This window comes from Myotis nattereri (genome assembly GCF_964212035.1).
Source record: "Myotis nattereri genome assembly, chromosome: 11".
Lineage (NCBI taxonomy): Eukaryota > Metazoa > Chordata > Mammalia > Chiroptera > Vespertilionidae > Myotis > Myotis nattereri.
In genome coordinates, this window is record NC_138086.1 from 46,744,310 (window position 1) to 46,763,678 (window position 19,369).

General features: G+C 38.2%; 1 protein-coding gene across 7 annotated transcripts in view; it reads right to left on the minus strand.

Annotated features, from left to right (window-relative positions):
• Positions 1 to 942: 942 nt before the first annotated feature.
• Positions 943 to 19,369, minus strand: part of SGCE (sarcoglycan epsilon) — a 78,708-nt gene continuing 60,281 nt past the window's right edge. For 2 of the 7 annotated variants that reach the window (XM_081102239.1, XM_081102238.1), the window contains 3 exons: positions 16,461 to 16,504; positions 15,529 to 15,563; positions 13,298 to 13,588 (listed from right to left, as the gene is read on the minus strand). In XM_081102239.1, the coding sequence (XP_080958365.1) occupies positions 13,538 to 13,588; positions 15,529 to 15,563; positions 16,461 to 16,504 (130 nt within the window). In that variant the 3' untranslated portion in view covers positions 13,298 to 13,537. Of the gene's footprint in view, positions 1,173 to 13,297; positions 13,589 to 15,528; positions 15,564 to 16,460; positions 16,505 to 19,369 lie in introns of those variants that run through there. The other 5 variants (XM_081102243.1, XM_081102244.1, XM_081102241.1 and 2 more) reach the window with 3 other exon arrangements.

Consider the following 19,369-nt stretch of genomic DNA (forward strand, 5'->3'; position numbering starts at 1 on the left):
TGTACTATTTTTCCCCCATACATACATACCTATGATAGTTTAATTTATAGATTAGGTACAGTAAGGTATTAACAACAATAACTAAGAGCAAAATAGAACAATTGTCACAATGCACTGTAATAGAAGTTATATGAATGTGATCTTTCTCTCAAAATAGCTTACTACACTGAACTCACCTTCTCACTTAAAAGAAGCACCTTATAGCTCTTCTTTGGTACATCTGAATTGCCAATATCACTACTCTTGTGCTTTTTGGCGCCATTATTAAGAATTACTTGACACAAGCACTGTGATACCACCACAGTCGATCCAATAACCCAGATGGCTACCAAGTGACTAGCAGACAAGTATTGCATACAACGTGGGTTCTCTAGACAAAGGGATGACTCACATCCCACGCGCGATGAAGAAAGATGACACAAGATTTCATTAGGATTCTCAGAATGGCGTGCATTTAAAAAACATGTGAATTTTCATTTCTGAAATTGTCCATCTAACATTTTCAGACCATGATTGACCTTGGGTAACTGAAACTACGGAAAGTGAAGGCGCAGATAGGAGGAACTACCATACCATGTTGTAAACAACAGTGTAGGGACTACATGACAAGGAACTGAGGTTTTCCTCGACCTATAGCCACCAAGACAACAAGCACTTCAATACTACCACCACAAGGGATGAATTTTCCCACCAATCAGTGAGCTTGATGCTCCTGACTCTCAAGTAAGATCACAGCCCAGACCAACACCTTGATTTCATCCTGGTGAGACCCTGAACAGAGGACTCACCAAATCCATACCCAGACTCCAGGCACATGGAATCTGTAAGATAATTCATTTGTATTGTTCTAAGCTGCTAAGTTTGTGAAAATTTCTGTATAGCAACTGAAAACAAATCAATTACTGCTATACATCCCCTAAGCCTTCTTTTTTTTTTTTTTTTAAGGAAGCATGCATCGTATTTATCTAGTCCCTGTCCCACCATTCTGTGATGGGTTCCGGGAGTGGGGCATATTACTCACGGTTTTAGTATATACATCTCCGTATCAAGAGGAGTCACATCCAAGGAGAACCATCGTAGCCTGACATAGATCATAAAATTCTGCACTTTGTAAGCTGTTGCCATGTTTGGATGTGAATTTGGAGTCCCGAAAAGGCTTTAGTGTATTTTGCCTGTGGAAGGAACATAAATAATCAGGGCTAGTGTGCAGACTGTGGTAGATTGATTGCATCAATGGTCTCCGTGAATAGCCACCCCATATTCACAGTCAACCCTGTAATCTTATATTCTTCTACTGCTCAGATTTAGGGCTCAGCCAGGTTTGACCAGTGGGATATTAGCAAATGCATCACAAAGAGTGGCTTGAAAGAAGATGTGCATCTGCTGCTAATCCTTTGTATGATTGAGTTACTCTTGTCTGTGTTTCTGCCATGCTATGAGATCATCTCCATGCCAGCCCAATTAAATGCGATAAATTGGGAAGAATGCAATTTATCTCCCATCCTGGCTGAAGCCATCCCAGATGAGCCAGTAGTCAGTCAACTCAGGACATATGAGGAAATCCAACTTAGACTTGAAGAAACTTCCAATCAAACCTAGCCTAAATAGTTAACCCACAGTGACCTAAAAAAAAAAATGCTTATTATTTTGTTGGAGTGATTTGTTACCCAGCAGAATTGTAACAGTAAATGACACACCAAAAAATAATATACATAGCATAATCTAGTTGAAGGCTACATCTCCTGTCCCATTTTTTATTTTTAGGCCCTTGGCATTGCTCACAAAATTGACTTTGTAGGCTTGTGAGTCACTCTGATGCAGAGTTGGTGGACATGATAGCTCGAAACTCTTTTAAGATAGACCTTAAGCTTCTAATCCATGATTACCATCTATCAAAAAGTGGCATTAATGTACATTGCTGAGTATCACTAGGAATTCCATGGACAGTCAATACAGAATTCTTTTGTCTAAATGACTCTGACTACTTGGTTTGGCCTAGGACAGTGGTCGGCAAACTGCGACTTGCGAGCCACATGCGGCTCTTTGGCCCCTTGAGTGTGGCTCTTCCACAAAATACCAACTTCTGCGCATGGGCCACGAAGTTTCAATTGCACTGTATGTGTGAGCCCGCACGTGGTATTTTGTGGAAGAGCCACACTCAAGGGGCCAAAGAGCCGCATGTGGCTCGCAAGTCGCAGTTTGCTGACCACTGGCCTAGGAGCATATGATCTCACGTTCAGATCCCCAAACACGTTGAGCGAGTTTAAGTATTCATTTCAATTTTTCAATAATGTTCTCACAGGAGGAATCACCACAGATACATTAGGCCATTACCCCTACTATTTACTTTTGCAATGTGTTTGCTCTCCTTGAGGTTTGTCTAAGATAGCCCCTTGTTACACATTCACCTAAAACAAGACCCCTGGACTCCATTATCTTTAAACGTGACAGAACCTTTGAACACGTTGCACAGATATAGATATTACCAACCATTTGTATACATACCTAGTTAACGTTTTACTAAGACTATCTGTTGTAGCCAATTATATTTGTCTCAGAGACTTACCACAAACTTATATACACAAACATTTGGCAGATGGCATTGACATTTCTGAGATGGCACATCTACCTTGCTCTTCAGTCTAGTGGGAATGGGCCTTTTAACCAGAAAAAAAAAAATGTTCATAATGAAACTCTTGATTTTGTCCTTGATAATTATTCTTTACTCAGCCTTCTCAAGCTCAGAAAATGCATCAAAAATTCACCCAGGAACTAAGGCCATAACTCTGGAAGTCAGCTTTTTTCCTCCTTCCCCACATTTCTACTCTATCAGCAAATACTATTAATTCTATGTACAAAAAGGGTCCTCAAACACAAACACTTCTACCCGTTTTTTTATTTTCCATTCTCCTGGACGGTTACTTTTTCTTCCTCTACATTACCTTTTTGCCCTTTTAGCCATTCTTTATATTTTAGTTAGATGCTATTTCTAAGAACTTTTATTTTCAGATAATTTTATTTTGAGCTAATTTCAGAGTTGTAAAAAGTTACTGTTCCCCCGCCCCCATGTAATTGCCAAAATATATTGATAAAATAGGATCTCAGAGAGGTATTTGCACACCCATGCTCACTACACCATTATTTACAATAACCAAGATGTGGGAGCAACACGAATGCACATCAGCAGATGAATTGTAAAAAATATGTTATATAGATACGCAATGAAATATCAGCCACCTTTGAAAAGAAGGAACCTCTGTCACATGCTTCAGTATAGATGAAACTCAAGGACGTTACGCTAAGTGAAATAAAACCAGACAAATACTACATGATCTCACTTATATTTGGAATCTTAAAAAGTTGAACTTATAAAAGCACAGAGTAGGATGATGAGTGCCAAGGGGAACAATGTAAGGGGAGATGTTGAGACCATGTAAATATCCTACTATACTATGGACATAGAAGATGTGTGTATACATGTATACATCCATATATTTTCTATCTTTGTCCATTGGGAGTCTAGTGCCCAGATCTTGGTTTCCATATGATATATTTATGGTTCTGCTGTTAAACGGGTATTTCTATGGTGCTTACAAAAATCATGATTTTATAGTTCCATTATATCTTCCACATTAGTTGGCATAAGTAATGTGGAAGATAGAAGAAAGAATTCATTATTACTATAAGAAAGCATTCATTCATTCATTAATATCAGTATAGATTCAGGGACTCTTATAATGCACTATTTATAATACGGTACTACATTTATTTTGTTAACCAAATTGTCTCAGTTTTGGCCAGTGTGAGCCCCTTCTAGCCATCTCCTCAATTATTTTAGTAAACTTCCATTACTATTTGAGCTTTTTCTTATCTTTTTTGGCACAAGAAGATGTCCTGAGTTGCTGTAGTATTTTCCCTGCCCCAGCGCTGAAATCAGCCATTCCCTCAGAGCCCTGGCTCCCAGAAACCAAGATCTGGCTGCCAGGTGATGTGAGGCATTGCTGCTCTTGGGCTCTCTCAGTAGACCGAACTAGAAAATATGCAGTTGTATGTACACACACACACACACACACACACACACTTTCTATCGTCTGTTTATTAAAAAGAAGGGCTCATATCGATCCCTCTGATTCCATTCCCACACTAAAGAGTTCATTTGTGCCTTTCCCCTCTCCAGTTTGTAAGTCCCTTCTCCAAAGGTGACAAGCATAACTTCCATTATCCACAAAATCTTTCCTTATTTGCACCTAAAAGACAAACTGGTTTTCAGAACTGTGAACGATACCACAGTAAAAAACAAAACAAACAAGAAACCTAACTTACTGGCGTATACTATTTATTTATAGTTCCTGTTGTTTTTACCTTCAAACAGATAGTCAAAACACTAAATTCCAATTACATGAGTTCTACCTGCACCACTTGAGTATGTATTCATTTTGCACACAGCTGGATTCATTTTTTAAGTTCTTTTTAATTTTTCATTGCAGTTGACATTCAATATACAGGGTGTCCCCCAAAACATGCGTACACACTTTAACAGCTGATAGCTCAACTTTGAAAATAAAATTTAATTTAATAAACACTGTCTTTATAATTAATCAAAGTGTGTGTATACATTTTTGGGGTATTAGTTTATATACTCTATGTTGGTTTCAGGCATACAGCATAGTGGTTAGACATGAATATGGTTCTAAGAGTTAGAATCATACCAAAAATACTCAGAGCAGAATCACTTTTCTGCTCCCATCCCTCCTCCCAACTGTTATCCAGCACCTCAGACAGCTGGGAAGATCATAATTTGCCTCTAATTGTTTTCACCAAATGCCCCAGGTTTTTCTTACTGGGTGAGCTCTGAGTCAGGTACGCAAAGACAGCCTTGCAAGTGGTCATCCAGGGAACCACCAGGCAGGGAACATAATGACAGTTGCCCTGGAAAGAGATTTTGAAGGCACTCCAACCTCATTCTGTTTCTTTTGTTGGCTCTCAGACTGCGGGTTTTAACATTACTGTGGCTGTTTTCAAAGCTACCTTGGAGCAGGAGAGGGGAGGATGAGGTGAGTTTAAAATGCCAGGAAGCTTGCTGTTGTTACTAGACTCAGCTGTAGGTAAACTATCCCCAGGTGCTCTAGGCCTTTGGTTAACTATCAGAGTTTTGAAAATGTTACTTTTGGCCATTTTAGACAGTTTTCTCATTTATGGAGGAGATAATTTTCGGCTGTATTTACTTTACCATTTTTGCTGACCCTGAATGATTTAAAAAATATAAAAATAAAAATAGACACTGCCCAGGCAGCACAGTTGGTTAGAGCATTTTACCAATACGCCAAGGTTGCAGGTTTGATCCCTGATCAGGGTACATGCAAGAATCAACCAATGAATGCACAAATAAGTGGAACAACAAATCTTTGTCTCCAAAATCAATAAATAAAAAATAAAAGTGTAAAAATATATATATAAATGGGATCATGTTAGTTTTCTACTTCAAATGTTTAATTTCCAATGCTCTTAGAATAAAATCCAAACTCGTTGATAAAAGTCTGTAAGACTAAAAGGAATCTGTTTACATCTCCAGAATTATCTTTTCTTTTCTTTTTTTTAATATATTTTATTGATTTTTTACAGACAGGAAGGGAGAGAGAGATAGAGTTAGAAACATCGATGAGAGAGAAACATCGATCAGCTGCCTCCTGCACATCTCCCACTAGGGATGTGCCCGCAACCCAGGTACATGCCCTTGACCAGAATCGAACCTGGGACCTTTCAGTCCGCAGGCTGACGCTCTATCCACTGAGCCAAACCGGTTTCGGCAGAATTATCTTTTCTAAAACAATTTTTTAAAAACCTATTGGGGTTTTTTTTGCAATTTCAATACAACTTAATTTTTCTTAATTGCTATTTTTATTGAGGTATAATTGGCATTTAACGTTGTGGAAGTTTAAGGTGTACACTGTGTTGGTTTGATACATTTGTAGCTGAATTATCCTTAATCCTACTTCCCTCTCACTCAGAACGCTCCAGCTATGCAGAGCCCCTTCCCACTGTTGAGAGTTGAGTGTCAGAAAACATACCTCAACCGCCTACAGCACAAAAAAGAACTGGTTTCTGATCATTCTGTTGGATCCCTCTTTTGTGCTCTGTTGGCCTTGATTCAAGTACATCAGGAAAGAGCACATTCCTCTCTCTCAGCAGCCTTGGTAGCATTGACATATCTCACAGGCTCTCCTGAGTCAGAAGTCTGAACTTTGCAAGGGATTCGGTGTTCTGATTCGCCAGACCTGATCAGGTCTTGCGATGGGTATGCAGCCAATTCAAGTGGAAGCACCTGGATTGAGAGCACTGCAGGGAATGGTTGCCTAGGGAAACATGGAAGGTTGCCAGGAAAAAGACAAATAGAGGGGGGCAGAGGCTACAACCACTGTGTTCCTTTCCATTGCTTTTGGGTCCATCCACACTCTTGCTTTTTCATCTGACCAGATTGCTAAGCCTGACTGTCTCAGGATCATTCTCTCAATTTTATCTTAAATGTTTTCTCTTAAAATAGACCTATTTCAACCCTTTAATAAGTAGCTGCTTTCCCCACTCTCTATTACAACACTTCTTTAACCTTCCCAACCTTTAGTAACTGACATGAGATTGATTTTTCTCAGCAAATATTTATTTAGCACCAACTAGTGCTAGACAGTGCACTAAGCCTTGCTTATTCTTTCATAACATATTATTTCTCTTTTACTTCCTAAGCATAATTCAATGCCTAGAATATAAGTCCTAAATAATATTCAATGAATAAATGAATAAAATGACCTTGATACTTAATTCAATAAGGTTATTTTTATATGTTTTGGGGGAGGGAAAGAAAGAGAGATATATTATTTTGTTAGACAAGTTTATCTCAGTCTTTCCTCATTGTTTGACCACTTAATTTAGGCACACACACAGACTCAAAATTCGGTGATAAAAAGAAGCTTATCATATAAAATCTTATATAAATTAAACATAATATTTATAAAATTAGTAACAGAAGTCCACAATACATTACTGGAAACTCTAGGGACCAGGTATATTTCAGTATTCAATTGTGTTCAGATTTTATAAATGTAACTAATGTAAGTTACGTTCCTTACACTATATAACATATTCAAGTAGGGTAAGGAAAATATGTTAAAATTTCCATAGCGAAACATCACACCAAGAAGAATTAAGAAAGACAAAATAAGTATCTTCATTTTTGTTTAGGTCAGGTTCTACCATTAAGTGGATTTGTTATGAACTTATAAAAAAATTAAGATCTTTGGATTTGGGAATTGCAGATAAAGGATTGTGAACTTGTAATCACATATTTTTCTACAAGAAGTCAGTGCAATATTGTTCCAAAATTGGTTTCTGTACCTTGATTATTATATCTAGGCAGTTTCTTTGCTGTTGTTGCTTTTATTTCCACTGAATTAAAAGTTCTAACTTACAATTTAGGTCACTGGGGATAATAGAACTACTTATTCATGTAATTATGTTTTTCATTATTATATACAGGGTGGGGCAAAGGAGGTTTATACTTATGAATATACAAAACACAGAGTTTACTTATTAATTATTGTATTATTTTCTATATGAACAACTCTAAACCTACTTTTGCCCCACCCTGTACAGCTGTTAGTCCATAAGCACTTATCACACGTTTTGCCCAGTCCACATGGTCATGTTTATCACACTATTTCCTGAGTGCACAGGAAGATTACATTTCATAGTGTCAGTAGCAGTTATGTTTGGGGAACATGACTTTAAGTCAACGGAGTATGGACGAAAGTGATAGAAGCCATTTGAAGCCCAGCTCTTATAAACATTCAACATGACCCTTCTTTCAGCTCTCACTTGGTTTCCCATAGAAATCTTGGATATTATGTGTGTCAGATGTATAGCAAACACGATAGAAGAAGACTGACGTAATTGCTCAGGGCTATGAGTGACCAGTAAACTTTTACTGTGTTAAGCCACTATGAATTCAGGGGTATATTTGTCATATGCACACAGCTTACAAATAATTTTTCCCCAAACGAAAAATCAATCCTCTCCTGGTATAAGTTTTCAGTGATAGAGCAAAAAACTCATCAAGAGATTCTTCTTTAGTAATCTCATGTATATCACAAGTTGTCTTCATCCCATTGCAAAGTGAAATGACAACTAAGAAGTACTAGTAATATAGGGAACTGCCTTTTTAACATTGGCTGTCAATGATACTATGCAAAATCTATGAAGGGATCAAGACATTTTGCTAATAACTTCTTCAGTTTTCTTTCTGAGATTTTCAACTCAAGTTTCCACAGCACCTCCCAACTTCTCCAGAACACTGGATCTTGCTCAGCCCGCTCATAACCAAAGCCCCAAAGTGCAAGGGAATTCATGCTTCCTGGAGCAACTCTCAACTCTGGGATGGTGAGTCAGTGGATGAAAGTAATTCTCCTGTTACTTGGAAGGGAAATTCTGAGCTGCATTCTACACAATTAGAGGACCCCTAGTAGGACCGAGTTCTGCTTTCTAGAATAAGAGCCTGGTGAATGACATCCTTTTTGTTGGCTTTCCTTCAGAACCTCCTAACCTCCTCACTCTGTTTCCACACTCTGGCTTCCTGGGATCACCTCCCAAATGAACAACGTGAGTGTGTGTTTTGGGGGGACAACCAAACTAATTCCATATGTCCGTTGTATTGTGCATTTTGTGAATTTACCTATAAAAGCAATCAATTTCATTCCCAATTGGTTGTTAGAAAGCCCTAGCTGCTTTGCTCAGTGGATAGAGCATTGGCCTGCGGACCAAATGGTCCCTGGTTCAGTTCTGGTCAAGGGCACATATCTCGGTTGCAGGCTCCTCTACAGCCTGGCCCCTGGTCGGAGCTTGTGCAGGAGGCAATCAATCAATATGTTTCTCTCACATCAATATTTCTATCTTTCCCTCTCTCTTCCACTCTCTCTAAAAATCAATGGGAAAATATCCTCAGGTGATGATTTAAAAATCATACAAAAAAGACAACAGATTAGTTACTAGGGTGGCACTAAAAAAACAGATTTCTTGACCCAATACAACCTACTTTTAAGATGGCCACGTCTCTTTCACAGCTACATTCCCAATGTCTATAGCAATCTTTGGCATATCTAAGTGCTCCATAAGTAGTTTGAATTAGATATTGGAATTCTATTCAGCCATAAAGTAGGAAATTCTGCCATTTGCAACAATGTAGATGGACTGTTAGGGCATTATACTAAGTGAAATAAGTCAAACAGAGAAAGACAAATACTGTAAGATCTTACTTATATGTGGAATCTAAAAACATCAAACTCTTAGAAACAGATCAGATTTGTGGTTGGCAGATCCAAGGGATAGGGGGTGGAGGAAATGGGTGAAGGTTGTCAAAAGGTAGAAATTTCTAGTTATAAATCAGTTCTGGGATGTTAAATACAGCATGGTGACTATAGTTAACAATACTGTATTGTATATTTGAACATTGCTAAGAGAGTAGAGCTTAAATGTTCTCACCACAAGAAAAAAATCTGGTAACTATGTGAGGTGATGGATATTATCTAAATTTGTGATAATCCTACAATATATAAATATATCAAATCATTATTTTGTACATGTTAAACTTATACAATATTTTTTTTTAAAAAAACATATTTTATTGATTTTTTTACAGAGAGGGAGGGAGAAGGATAGAGAGCCAGAAACATTGATGAGAGAGAAACATCGATCAGCTGCCTCCTGCACACTCCCCACTGGGGATGTGCCCGCAACCAAGGTACATGCCCTTGACCGGAATCGAACCCGGGACTCCTCAGTCCACAGGCCGACGCTCTATCCACTGAGCCAAACCGGTTTGGCACTTATACAATATTATATGCAAATTATATATCAATGAAAGGGAAATATTTTTTAAAAGATCGGCACTTTTCTGTTTTGGCTTCTACTATGTAAAATCCTCACATAAAATCATGTATTCTAGTATCTTCTATCTCAATGGATTGCGCCATTTGACCACCCCCTCCCCATCAGAATTAGCCCCTTTCTTTACTTTAACAACATTTCTTTTTTAAAAACAATTTTTAAATATATTTTGTTTTTTTACAGAGAGGAAGGGAGGAGGATAGAGAGTGAGAAACATCGATGAGAGAGAAACATTGATCAGCTGCCTCCTGCTCACCCCCTACTGGGGATGTGCCCACAACCAAGGTACATGCCCTTGACCGGAATCGAACCTGGGACCCTTCAGTCCACAGGCCAACACTCTATCGACTGAGCCAAACTGGTTAGGGCACTTTAACAACATTTCTAAGTATGAGTGTACCAACTGTTTTTTTCTTTATCTCAGTAGTTGCTCTTGAATCTGTCCGTTCTCTCCCTCTCTTCCACCACCATTCTAATAAAAATTTATTATTTCTCCAAATTGTATACACCTTCCTTCTCCACACTCCAAGCATCCCCTCCCTCTAACTCATACTCTGGCTGCACTGGACTTTCTAAGAGAAACCTGTATTCACTAGGATTTCTTCTCCCAAAAGGACTCAAGATATGTTCTCTCTGCCTCAAACATTCTTCTTTACTTCACTTGATCTTATGAATTCATACTCATCCTTTTGATATCAGCACAAACTGTCTTAGGAAATCTCAGACCTTGCTGACTAGGTCAAATCCCATTGTGATCAGGTTTTATAGCACCAATCACAATTGCAATTGGACATTTATTTGTATGACCACTTGATTAACATCTGTCTTTCCCACTAGAATGTAAACTCCTTGAGGGCAGAGCCTGATTTTGTTTGGCTCACCACAGTATTCTCAGAACATGACCTGAGTCCTATTAACATACTGGGCATGCAATACATAAGCAGCTAGTAGGGTATTCCATGGGAAATTTCAAAATGCAAATTTGTGAAGCAGTTTCATCTTCAAATGGCTTGCTTGAAAGTTTTTATCCATCCCCTCAATTGGGTATGGTCAGGACATAGGAATAATAGCTCAAATCTTAGACCACTGATCCCAGAGATCAGACCCCATCTATTTGCTATATCTGTACTAGGAGGTTCTGACTTTGGCATTGTTTTCTACTTAATTATCTTTTAAGTATTCTCTTTGCCTCAAATTTAGCCTTAATGTTTTTATCTAATGCTGTTTTCTATAATCTCAGTGTGAACTTACAGACGTGAATGCCCCCAAAGAGAAGTCATAATTTATCGGGTGACTGTACCTTGGAGGAAGGAAAAGCCACAAGCTTTTCAGGGATATTTTGAATCTAGATCTGAGTTTCTTGAATTCCTGAAAGTGCAGAAAAGCACCACAGTTGGTTTTTTAGAGCAAAACCTTACTGTAGCCAATTGAAAAAAAAAGTATTCTAACTTAAGTTCACCACGGGGACCCCAAACTCACCATGCACTCATTTGCCCACTAGGAGGATGTTTCGTTGGGATAGAAATGCTCAGCGTGTGGCAGGGCCTCCACAATCTTTTTGACCCATAAAGTGAGGACCATTTGGGTAGCAACACCAAGTGAGAAACTATTTGGACTTGTCCTATCAAAATATAAAGTCAGAGGTAAGATAGCCTTTTCAGAGGAAATTGCAGAGATTAAGGCACTGATCAAAGATTTGTGAGATGCTGGCCAATGATTCTTCTTATCCCCATGTAATTCCTCAGTAGGGTCAGTGCAAAAACTGGTGCTATTTCCACATGCAGTTTCTAGTCCTACAGCGGCCTCTTTCCCAGTACAGGTGAAGAGACTTCCTGATCCCTGACCTGCAGTTCTTGACTTATGGATCATGCATTCTTTGCTCCTGCTCACTTGGACTACCAGAAACAGTTTGCGATCACTTGGCAGGAGCAACAGTTCACAAATTCTCTTCTGCTGTGCCAACATCTAGTCATCTATACTCATGGCGACCTCCCCTTCCTTCTAGGGCAGTGATGGCGAACCTTTTGAGCTCAGCGTGTCAGCATTTTGAAAAACCCTAACTTAACTCTGGTGCTGTATCACATATAGAAATTTTTTGATATTTGCAACCATAGTAAAACAAAGATTTATATTTTTGATATTTATTTTATATACTTAAATGCCATTTAACAAAGAAAAATCAACCAAAAAAAATGATTTCACGTGTCACCTCTGACACGCGTGTCATAGGTTCACCATCACTGTCTAGGACATGAACCTGACCCAATATATTTACAGCCTTAAGATGATCGGTCCTGAAGAACAGCAAGTAGCAGTGTCCTAGTTGTCTTGGAAAGGAATTAAGAATAGGAGATACAGTTTTTAAGAAATCAACATATATCCTCTGTTAAATCCCAGGAAGTGGAGTGTGGGCAGGGTTTCCAATGTCAAGGACATGATGGAGTATTCTTCCTAAGTGGAGGGCAAGTACCTGCATGCATTACTCACATGGAGTCTTTTCAGATTTTGGAATCAGATTTAGGTAGCATCTGGGTGTCCTCTGAGCAGTTAACAGGTAACACAGAAACCTCCCCAGAGCAGAGTAGGAGAGGTATTCTGACTGGCCCAGTCTGCTTACTGCAGCCCTGCGAGATGGCCTGCCGGCCACATTGACCCAATGTGCATGAAGTGGACTGACACAGTGTGAGGAACTCTGCTAAGCCTGGAAAGTACTGTTATCACAGGGGAGCCTGGGGGTTTGGAGCTAATTCATGTCACCATCAACAGGTAACTAGTCTCTTTGAGCAAGAGGCTAAAGATATACTTTATTTAGTATTTAGGATGTTAATTTACATAATGTTATTTAAAAAATTTTAACTCACTTATGTAGCCAGGTAAATAGTGGCTCTCAGCAGAATGATGGTCTTTCTCTCTTGATAGTAACTACCAGCAGAGCTGAGCTCCAGCCATATCACAGGGGACCCTGGGGTTTTGGAGCTAATTCATGTCACCATCAACAGGTAACTATTCTCTTTGAGCAACAGCTCCTCAGATTATCGAGTCAGGTAACTGTGTACCCTGGGCTGCCTTCCACGAACTGGGTGCCTTCAGGTCCACAACCCATAAAACCATGCCTACCCTATAAAACACTCCAAGAAATGATGTATAAGACAGCAGGCTTTATGGGCCACAAGGATAAGAGTGTTATTTAAATGGGTTGCTCACTTAGGACACAGAGTATGGACATTTTATATATGTACAGGAAATGCTTAATAAAATCTTGTTGAATGAAGAATGAACACATGAGCCTATTCCTTAGCAACAAAAGCTTCCTACTATATAGGAGGCAATCGACTACTTTCTGAAGTAAATTTCACCAGACGTTAGGTAGGCTTCATTAATAATATTTATTTTAAAGATCACTTTTTATTGTAACAAATATAAAGTCATTGATGTTTTACAAATTGTCAAAAATGCTTTAAGTACAAAAGAAATACATTAGTAAAATGAAAGCTATATTGAATTATTTGGTATATACTTAATACTGTCAACATGCATACCATATGCCAGAAAAGCTCATGCATTAAGGAAGAGAGAAGAAATAATCTATAACGGCTATATTGTCTGATTACAAATTCATTGCTTCGGTCAGTTTTCTTTCTTCAGGGATACCATTTACCTGCAATGTGTAAGAGTGGATATGGGCATGCGTTAGTCAGGGCATGGACACTCGTAGATTTTGAGCAAAATATATTATGGCAAGGAGTGATTTTCTATCCTCTTAACATAATTTAAAATAATTTCTCTGCATTTGGTTTAAAAAAATTTAAAGAGGAAAAATTCTAATTTAGTCCTCTCCTTCTTGGGCCAAAGCTATAATGTTCTGCGTTTGCCAAAAGGCACAAGCCTGAAAATTCCTCCCACAATGAACAAACAGAGTGCGGGTCCACTGTGGGGTGTGTGACTGTACCTTTTAATCATGGCTTTTTAGAAAATGTCAGGTGGGTTGGAAAGGCTGAGAAAATGAGAAACACGGGAAGGGCACCAATCCTAATGGCCTGGGCCTGGTTCAAAAGCAAGGGTTGTTTCCTGTTAGCTTCTAACTGCTCTATTATCCTAGCTAGCGCTTAAGTCTAGGATTATGCCACCACGGCTAGTTCATTTCTTCAACGTCCGATGGTCGTTTAAAAGAAAACAACTAAATAAAACAAACTTCAAAATATACTCTTCCCTCACAAATTCCATATAGGCAGTTACAAATAAAATTTCTTGGGATCCAAGAGACATTCTTTGAGCTTACATTACCTTCACCAAGAAAACTGTATACTGTTATTCACCACTGTCACCCCAATACATTTAATTAAAAAAAAAAAAAACCACAAGAAAAGAAAACCGACACATCACATAGTGCGATGAGGTGCTGGAGAAAAGCAGTGATTACTTCCTGATGCTCTTGCACAAACCTTGTTGCCTCTCTGTGGTACTATGATCACCAGGAGGAAGGAAGAGAAAAGGGGTTGCACCCATGAAAGTGCACTAACAGGACCGGACCCATGCACGTGCAGACAAAACAGAACAAACTTAGAAACTGAGTAACAAACTTTTTCATTCAAATGAACAGAATGGGAATAAAGAATATAACCTGCCCACTTAGCCCTTCTCTCCAGGAGACATGACTCTATTTGACTTCACATTTACCAGAGGCAGAAACACAACAATCTATCACAATTATCTTTTTAAAACTGCTAGGGTAGTCTCTCTCTCTCTCTTAGTATTGACACACTTTAGAGACTCACTGAAAACAAGATGAAGAAAGAAAACTACCATGAGAAAATAGTGCACTTTTGTCAATAATATGCTTGAAATTACAGAAAAATATAAGCAAACAAGAAGGCAACAGGCTATAGTATTAACTGGAAAGGGAATCAAAGCTTTCCTGATTCAAGCAAAATGTCTGCTCCCCAAAACCTGCTTTTGAAAAATAATTTTAAAAAAATAGATTGAACAACTAAAATCCCCCTAGGGAAATTCTTTGGCTCTTGTCACATTTACTGAGGCACAAATTGTTCTTGTATTTGGAAATGCTGCCTATTACTAAAACGAAACATGCTAACAGGTCTACTTGCTAGAAATCTATATAAATATGAAGTAAATCTTCCTAATATCATCTATTTAGGTTTCCTTATTTCCCCCAGTGGGGGAATAAGTAAAATGTGAATTTAAAAAATACTCAATATTTCTATTTTGCCAGAAATTATCTCCCTTCTATTCATTCTTTGCCTGAAATAATTAAGGATCAGAGTAAAGTCCATGAGGTGAAAGAAAAAGAAGTTTTAGCATTTCCATTGTAGAAGTATTCTTTAAAATTTTTCCTCTTTAAAAAAAAGCCATGTAATTAGATGTAGTGGAAATTCATTTATTTCTTTGCTCTTTAGATAACCTATTTATAACAAAGTTTGTTCCTTCATCAATCTCCTGAATGCTTACATCGATATATTGAACAGTCTTGTTGAAACATGTTAGCATTTAATTAAAACAAGTAACCAAAATTGTAGGGGGAAATTCTGATAAATGTTATCTCATAATTAGAATCTGATGAACAAACTGCATTATACTTGCCTCAAATCTTTGAAAAGTTGTCAAACGAAAATCTCCTTAAATTCCCGAAAGCAGTAATAGAGAAGATAATTTTTGAATGAAAATATCCAATACATTCCTATATGGGCCTAAAGTTTTCAAGAGACATACTTCATAGCTCCCCTAACCACAATACCACTATTCATACTCAGAATTCCACATCCAACTTACATTTTTAAAACTTCTCTTGGTTTTCCAAAAGAGCTAAAAAGGCATTACTGGTTGCCTGGCAATTAGAACTAGAGATTCAACCACTAATTAGAAGACAATCCTGAATAAGTTATCTACTCAGTACAGAGATGAAAGAAATAATTGGTTGTGGACATTTTTTTTAGGGACACTTGAAAGAAATAAAGGTAAAGAAAGCAAGTCTTAGGGACATAGAATAGTCCCAGAAGAATTGCCCGCCATCTTGTTGTCATGGGTCATGTTATCACAGCTTTAAAAAGTGTCATCAGAACAGGCCAGCCATTTCTCCTTTATCCCCCTGAAGCCTCAGTGATTAGTCAGGATGGTTTCCTTTTGTAAGAGTCAGTTTCAAGCTGCTCACTTACTGAGACAAAACCTGGATGCATCTAAGCTAAGAATCTTACACACCAAGGGGAAGAATAGGGTGCTTTGCTGGAGGAAGGGGGTTTCACTCAGTCTTCCTTAATTAGACCGGACCTCCATGGATGCTGTTGCTCTAAGATCACTGACTCTGTGTTTCTCACTCTGATGCCAATCTATGTAATAATCTAAGCTATTATTCTGAAGTTCTAACTCTGATTAAGGAAAGACACAATTATTTTGCCCTACTTGGTAAAGAAAGCTCAAGTTTTGTAAATTATATTATGTAGTATAATTATCTTTTAATCTATTAACTTCACCCATAAACATCAACTTATTAGCACATCCATTCATTTAGCACTCACCTGTAGTCTGCTGTTGGGGAATCTGAGTCTGGTGTGGCAAGTTCCTAGAAATGATGAACATTTTTTTAGTAAAACTGTTTGCTTACACACATGTAAACAAAGGGCAGACATTAGAATGAAAACCTTTATAGCAAGAAAGAAGAACCTCAGAAATAATCTAGTCCAGTATTCCCCCACCCCCTGGCCATGAGTTTATGGATGAGGAAACTGAGGTCTGAGGAAGATAAATAATAACAATACTAGGAATATTCATGGAGTTGCTACTGCATGCTACATTCAATCTCACAACAAACCTTAGAAGGTAGGTATTATTTTCCCATTTACAGATGAAAAAACAAAAACAAAAACAGGCTTAGAGGTCCAAGACTTCATAAGTAGGAAGTGGTGGGTGAAGATGTGCACACACAGGCTCCAGGGCTTATGTTTGTAACCTATACACTTTCAGATCCAGGTCTAGAACACTTTTAATTACACACTCATACTCTCACAGAGCAACATATGATAACCATCTTCATTCACTGTGCTAAACCTGTGCTCCTTGATCCCCACCTAGGAAGTGCTAGCTGCCATCCACCCACTGCACCAGTCAAAACGTTAAGTCACCCCTGACCTTTCCTTCTTCTTCAGTCCTCACAGCTTGTCGCTTGGGAACTCTTGATGATTCTCCTCGATTTTTTTGAACCCATCCCCTTCTTTCCCAGCTCCATTGCTACTTGGTTGAAGCTATCACCACTGCTCACTGGATCTTTGCAACTGATCTGATTTGTTTCCTCATGCCCACTGTTGCTCCCTTATAACCCACTGTGCACATTGCTGTCAGACGGTTTTCTAAGACACAAATCTGCGTATGTCATTCAAATCTCATACACTTCATTGTTTTCTTACGCCTACCTGCAAACTAAGTTTTGGGTTTTTTAGTGAGCCCTAGATGGCCACTAGTATATCTGGACCCTACATGGAGGCCTCTCTGACTGCCTGAAACAGAGCCATCAGCACCACGGCCCACTCCCATTTCTTGCACCCTTCCAGCTCATTTGTCCTTGCAAAGTCAACTCAAAATTTGTTAGAGTGAATACGTGTTACTCTTAGAATTTTAAAATATCCCACAGGAATGCTAACAAAATTTTAACTAATTCTTATTTTTAATTAAAAAAAATAGCCTCTCAATATTCCCTCCTCTATGCCTCCCCACTCTCTAAGCACCACCCCAAATAGGCTACCATTTCGCCTGCTTTACATGCTGACTGTCATTGTATTTCCCTCACATGTTTAATTGCCCCAAAGTGCTTTAATAGTAAGAACCACCCTGTTCTGTTTAGTATCCTCAGCAATAGCATGAAATAAATACAGTCTGAATGAATACATGCAAAAGTAAAGATACAGAGATTCACATAATATACATTTGTTTATTAACGCTCACAAATACCCATTTCAAATTTTGATATTAAAACACGTTTACAAAAATGTACAATTTAGATTTGGGGTGGAATAAATTCTAGGAGTTAGCCCTTTGCAACAGAGTCTTATCCAAGTTAGGGATTTTCAATGTATTTTTTTGTTTGTTTCTCTTCAGCAATGGAATTCCTTTCACTGAAATCCTAAGCAGAACTCTTGATGTACAAAAGAGAGAAACATGAGGTCGCCCCAGTTGAAACAAGGGAGCTGGGAATCCCTCCTGCTTCGTTTCCTATGCCCCACATGCTGGCCCCTCAGGCATTTCTAAGAAACCTCCAAGAAGCAAAGTTTGAAAACCATTGATCTAAAATCATTTCAGCCAGGCAGATATTATATTCCAAAAAACAGTACATGCTGGTTAAATAGTGTTCAAACTCTTAATCGATAGGAATGTTAATGACTCTGAGTGATTTAAAAAAAAAATCAGTTCCATTTTAATATATTGTTAAGGAAATAACAAAATCAATTCTAATTCAATTTGAGGAAGTTACTTAATAATGCATCTCAATAATTACATTCCTTTTTGCTATTACCTATCAGCCCTACTTATCCTTGTGTGGTCTCAGGGAGGTATTTTTTTCTTTTCTTTTGGTTTGTTTATTCTTTCCATTTCACACAATGTACTAGTGTTTATAGTGGTTTGGATGATGAAAGTAAGAAGATTAATTTATAAAGCACAAGAGGAAATAAGTTCTAGATTTAAGGTTGAGAAAACAAACATCTTTACTACAAAAGTAGAAATGCAATTTCATTGGCATTTGGCGGGGAGGGAAACATGAGTTTTGTTTTCACTTCTCAGGTAAAACTAATTTGGGCTTTTTCTACAATAGAAACTAACACAGCAATCCCTTTCTCCCCCCAACCCCCCCCCCCCCCCCGCAAACACATACACTCTTCCTCATTTCCTACCATCAGTAACTCTATCTAACCTATTCATTAAATCAATACATTTGGACAAAATAAAAATACCAAAGAAGATAGAGAAAGCCCTTCAGAATCTGTAGATCAAGAATACCAAAATTCAAAATCAATATTTAAATGAAGTCTTTGGAACCCATTCTCTCATTGGTCAGCCCAATTTACCCTTCTGTGGAAAGAACATCATTTGAAAAACACTGATCAAAATCAATCTAGACCCTGTCATTTCTTCTCTAGCCTCCATGTTTTCCTCTTGTTACACTACTAAACTTTCTGCATAGCAATGGACTTCGAGGTTTGAAGAGAAATGGTTGACTAAGAAAGTGCCATTCATACACAAACTAGCAAGAAATCTTGAGATGTATGAGAAAGCAACTGTGTGTATTACACTGGCTTGGGAATTTAAAAGTATCTGCAGTGTGAGTCCTATGTGGTTAAGTTTCAACAATGTACATGCACTCCTTGCAACTTCTACTGAAACTCAGATGAGTTATCTGAAAGTGCTTATGAGTGCAAGACGGTGCTCAACAAAAAAT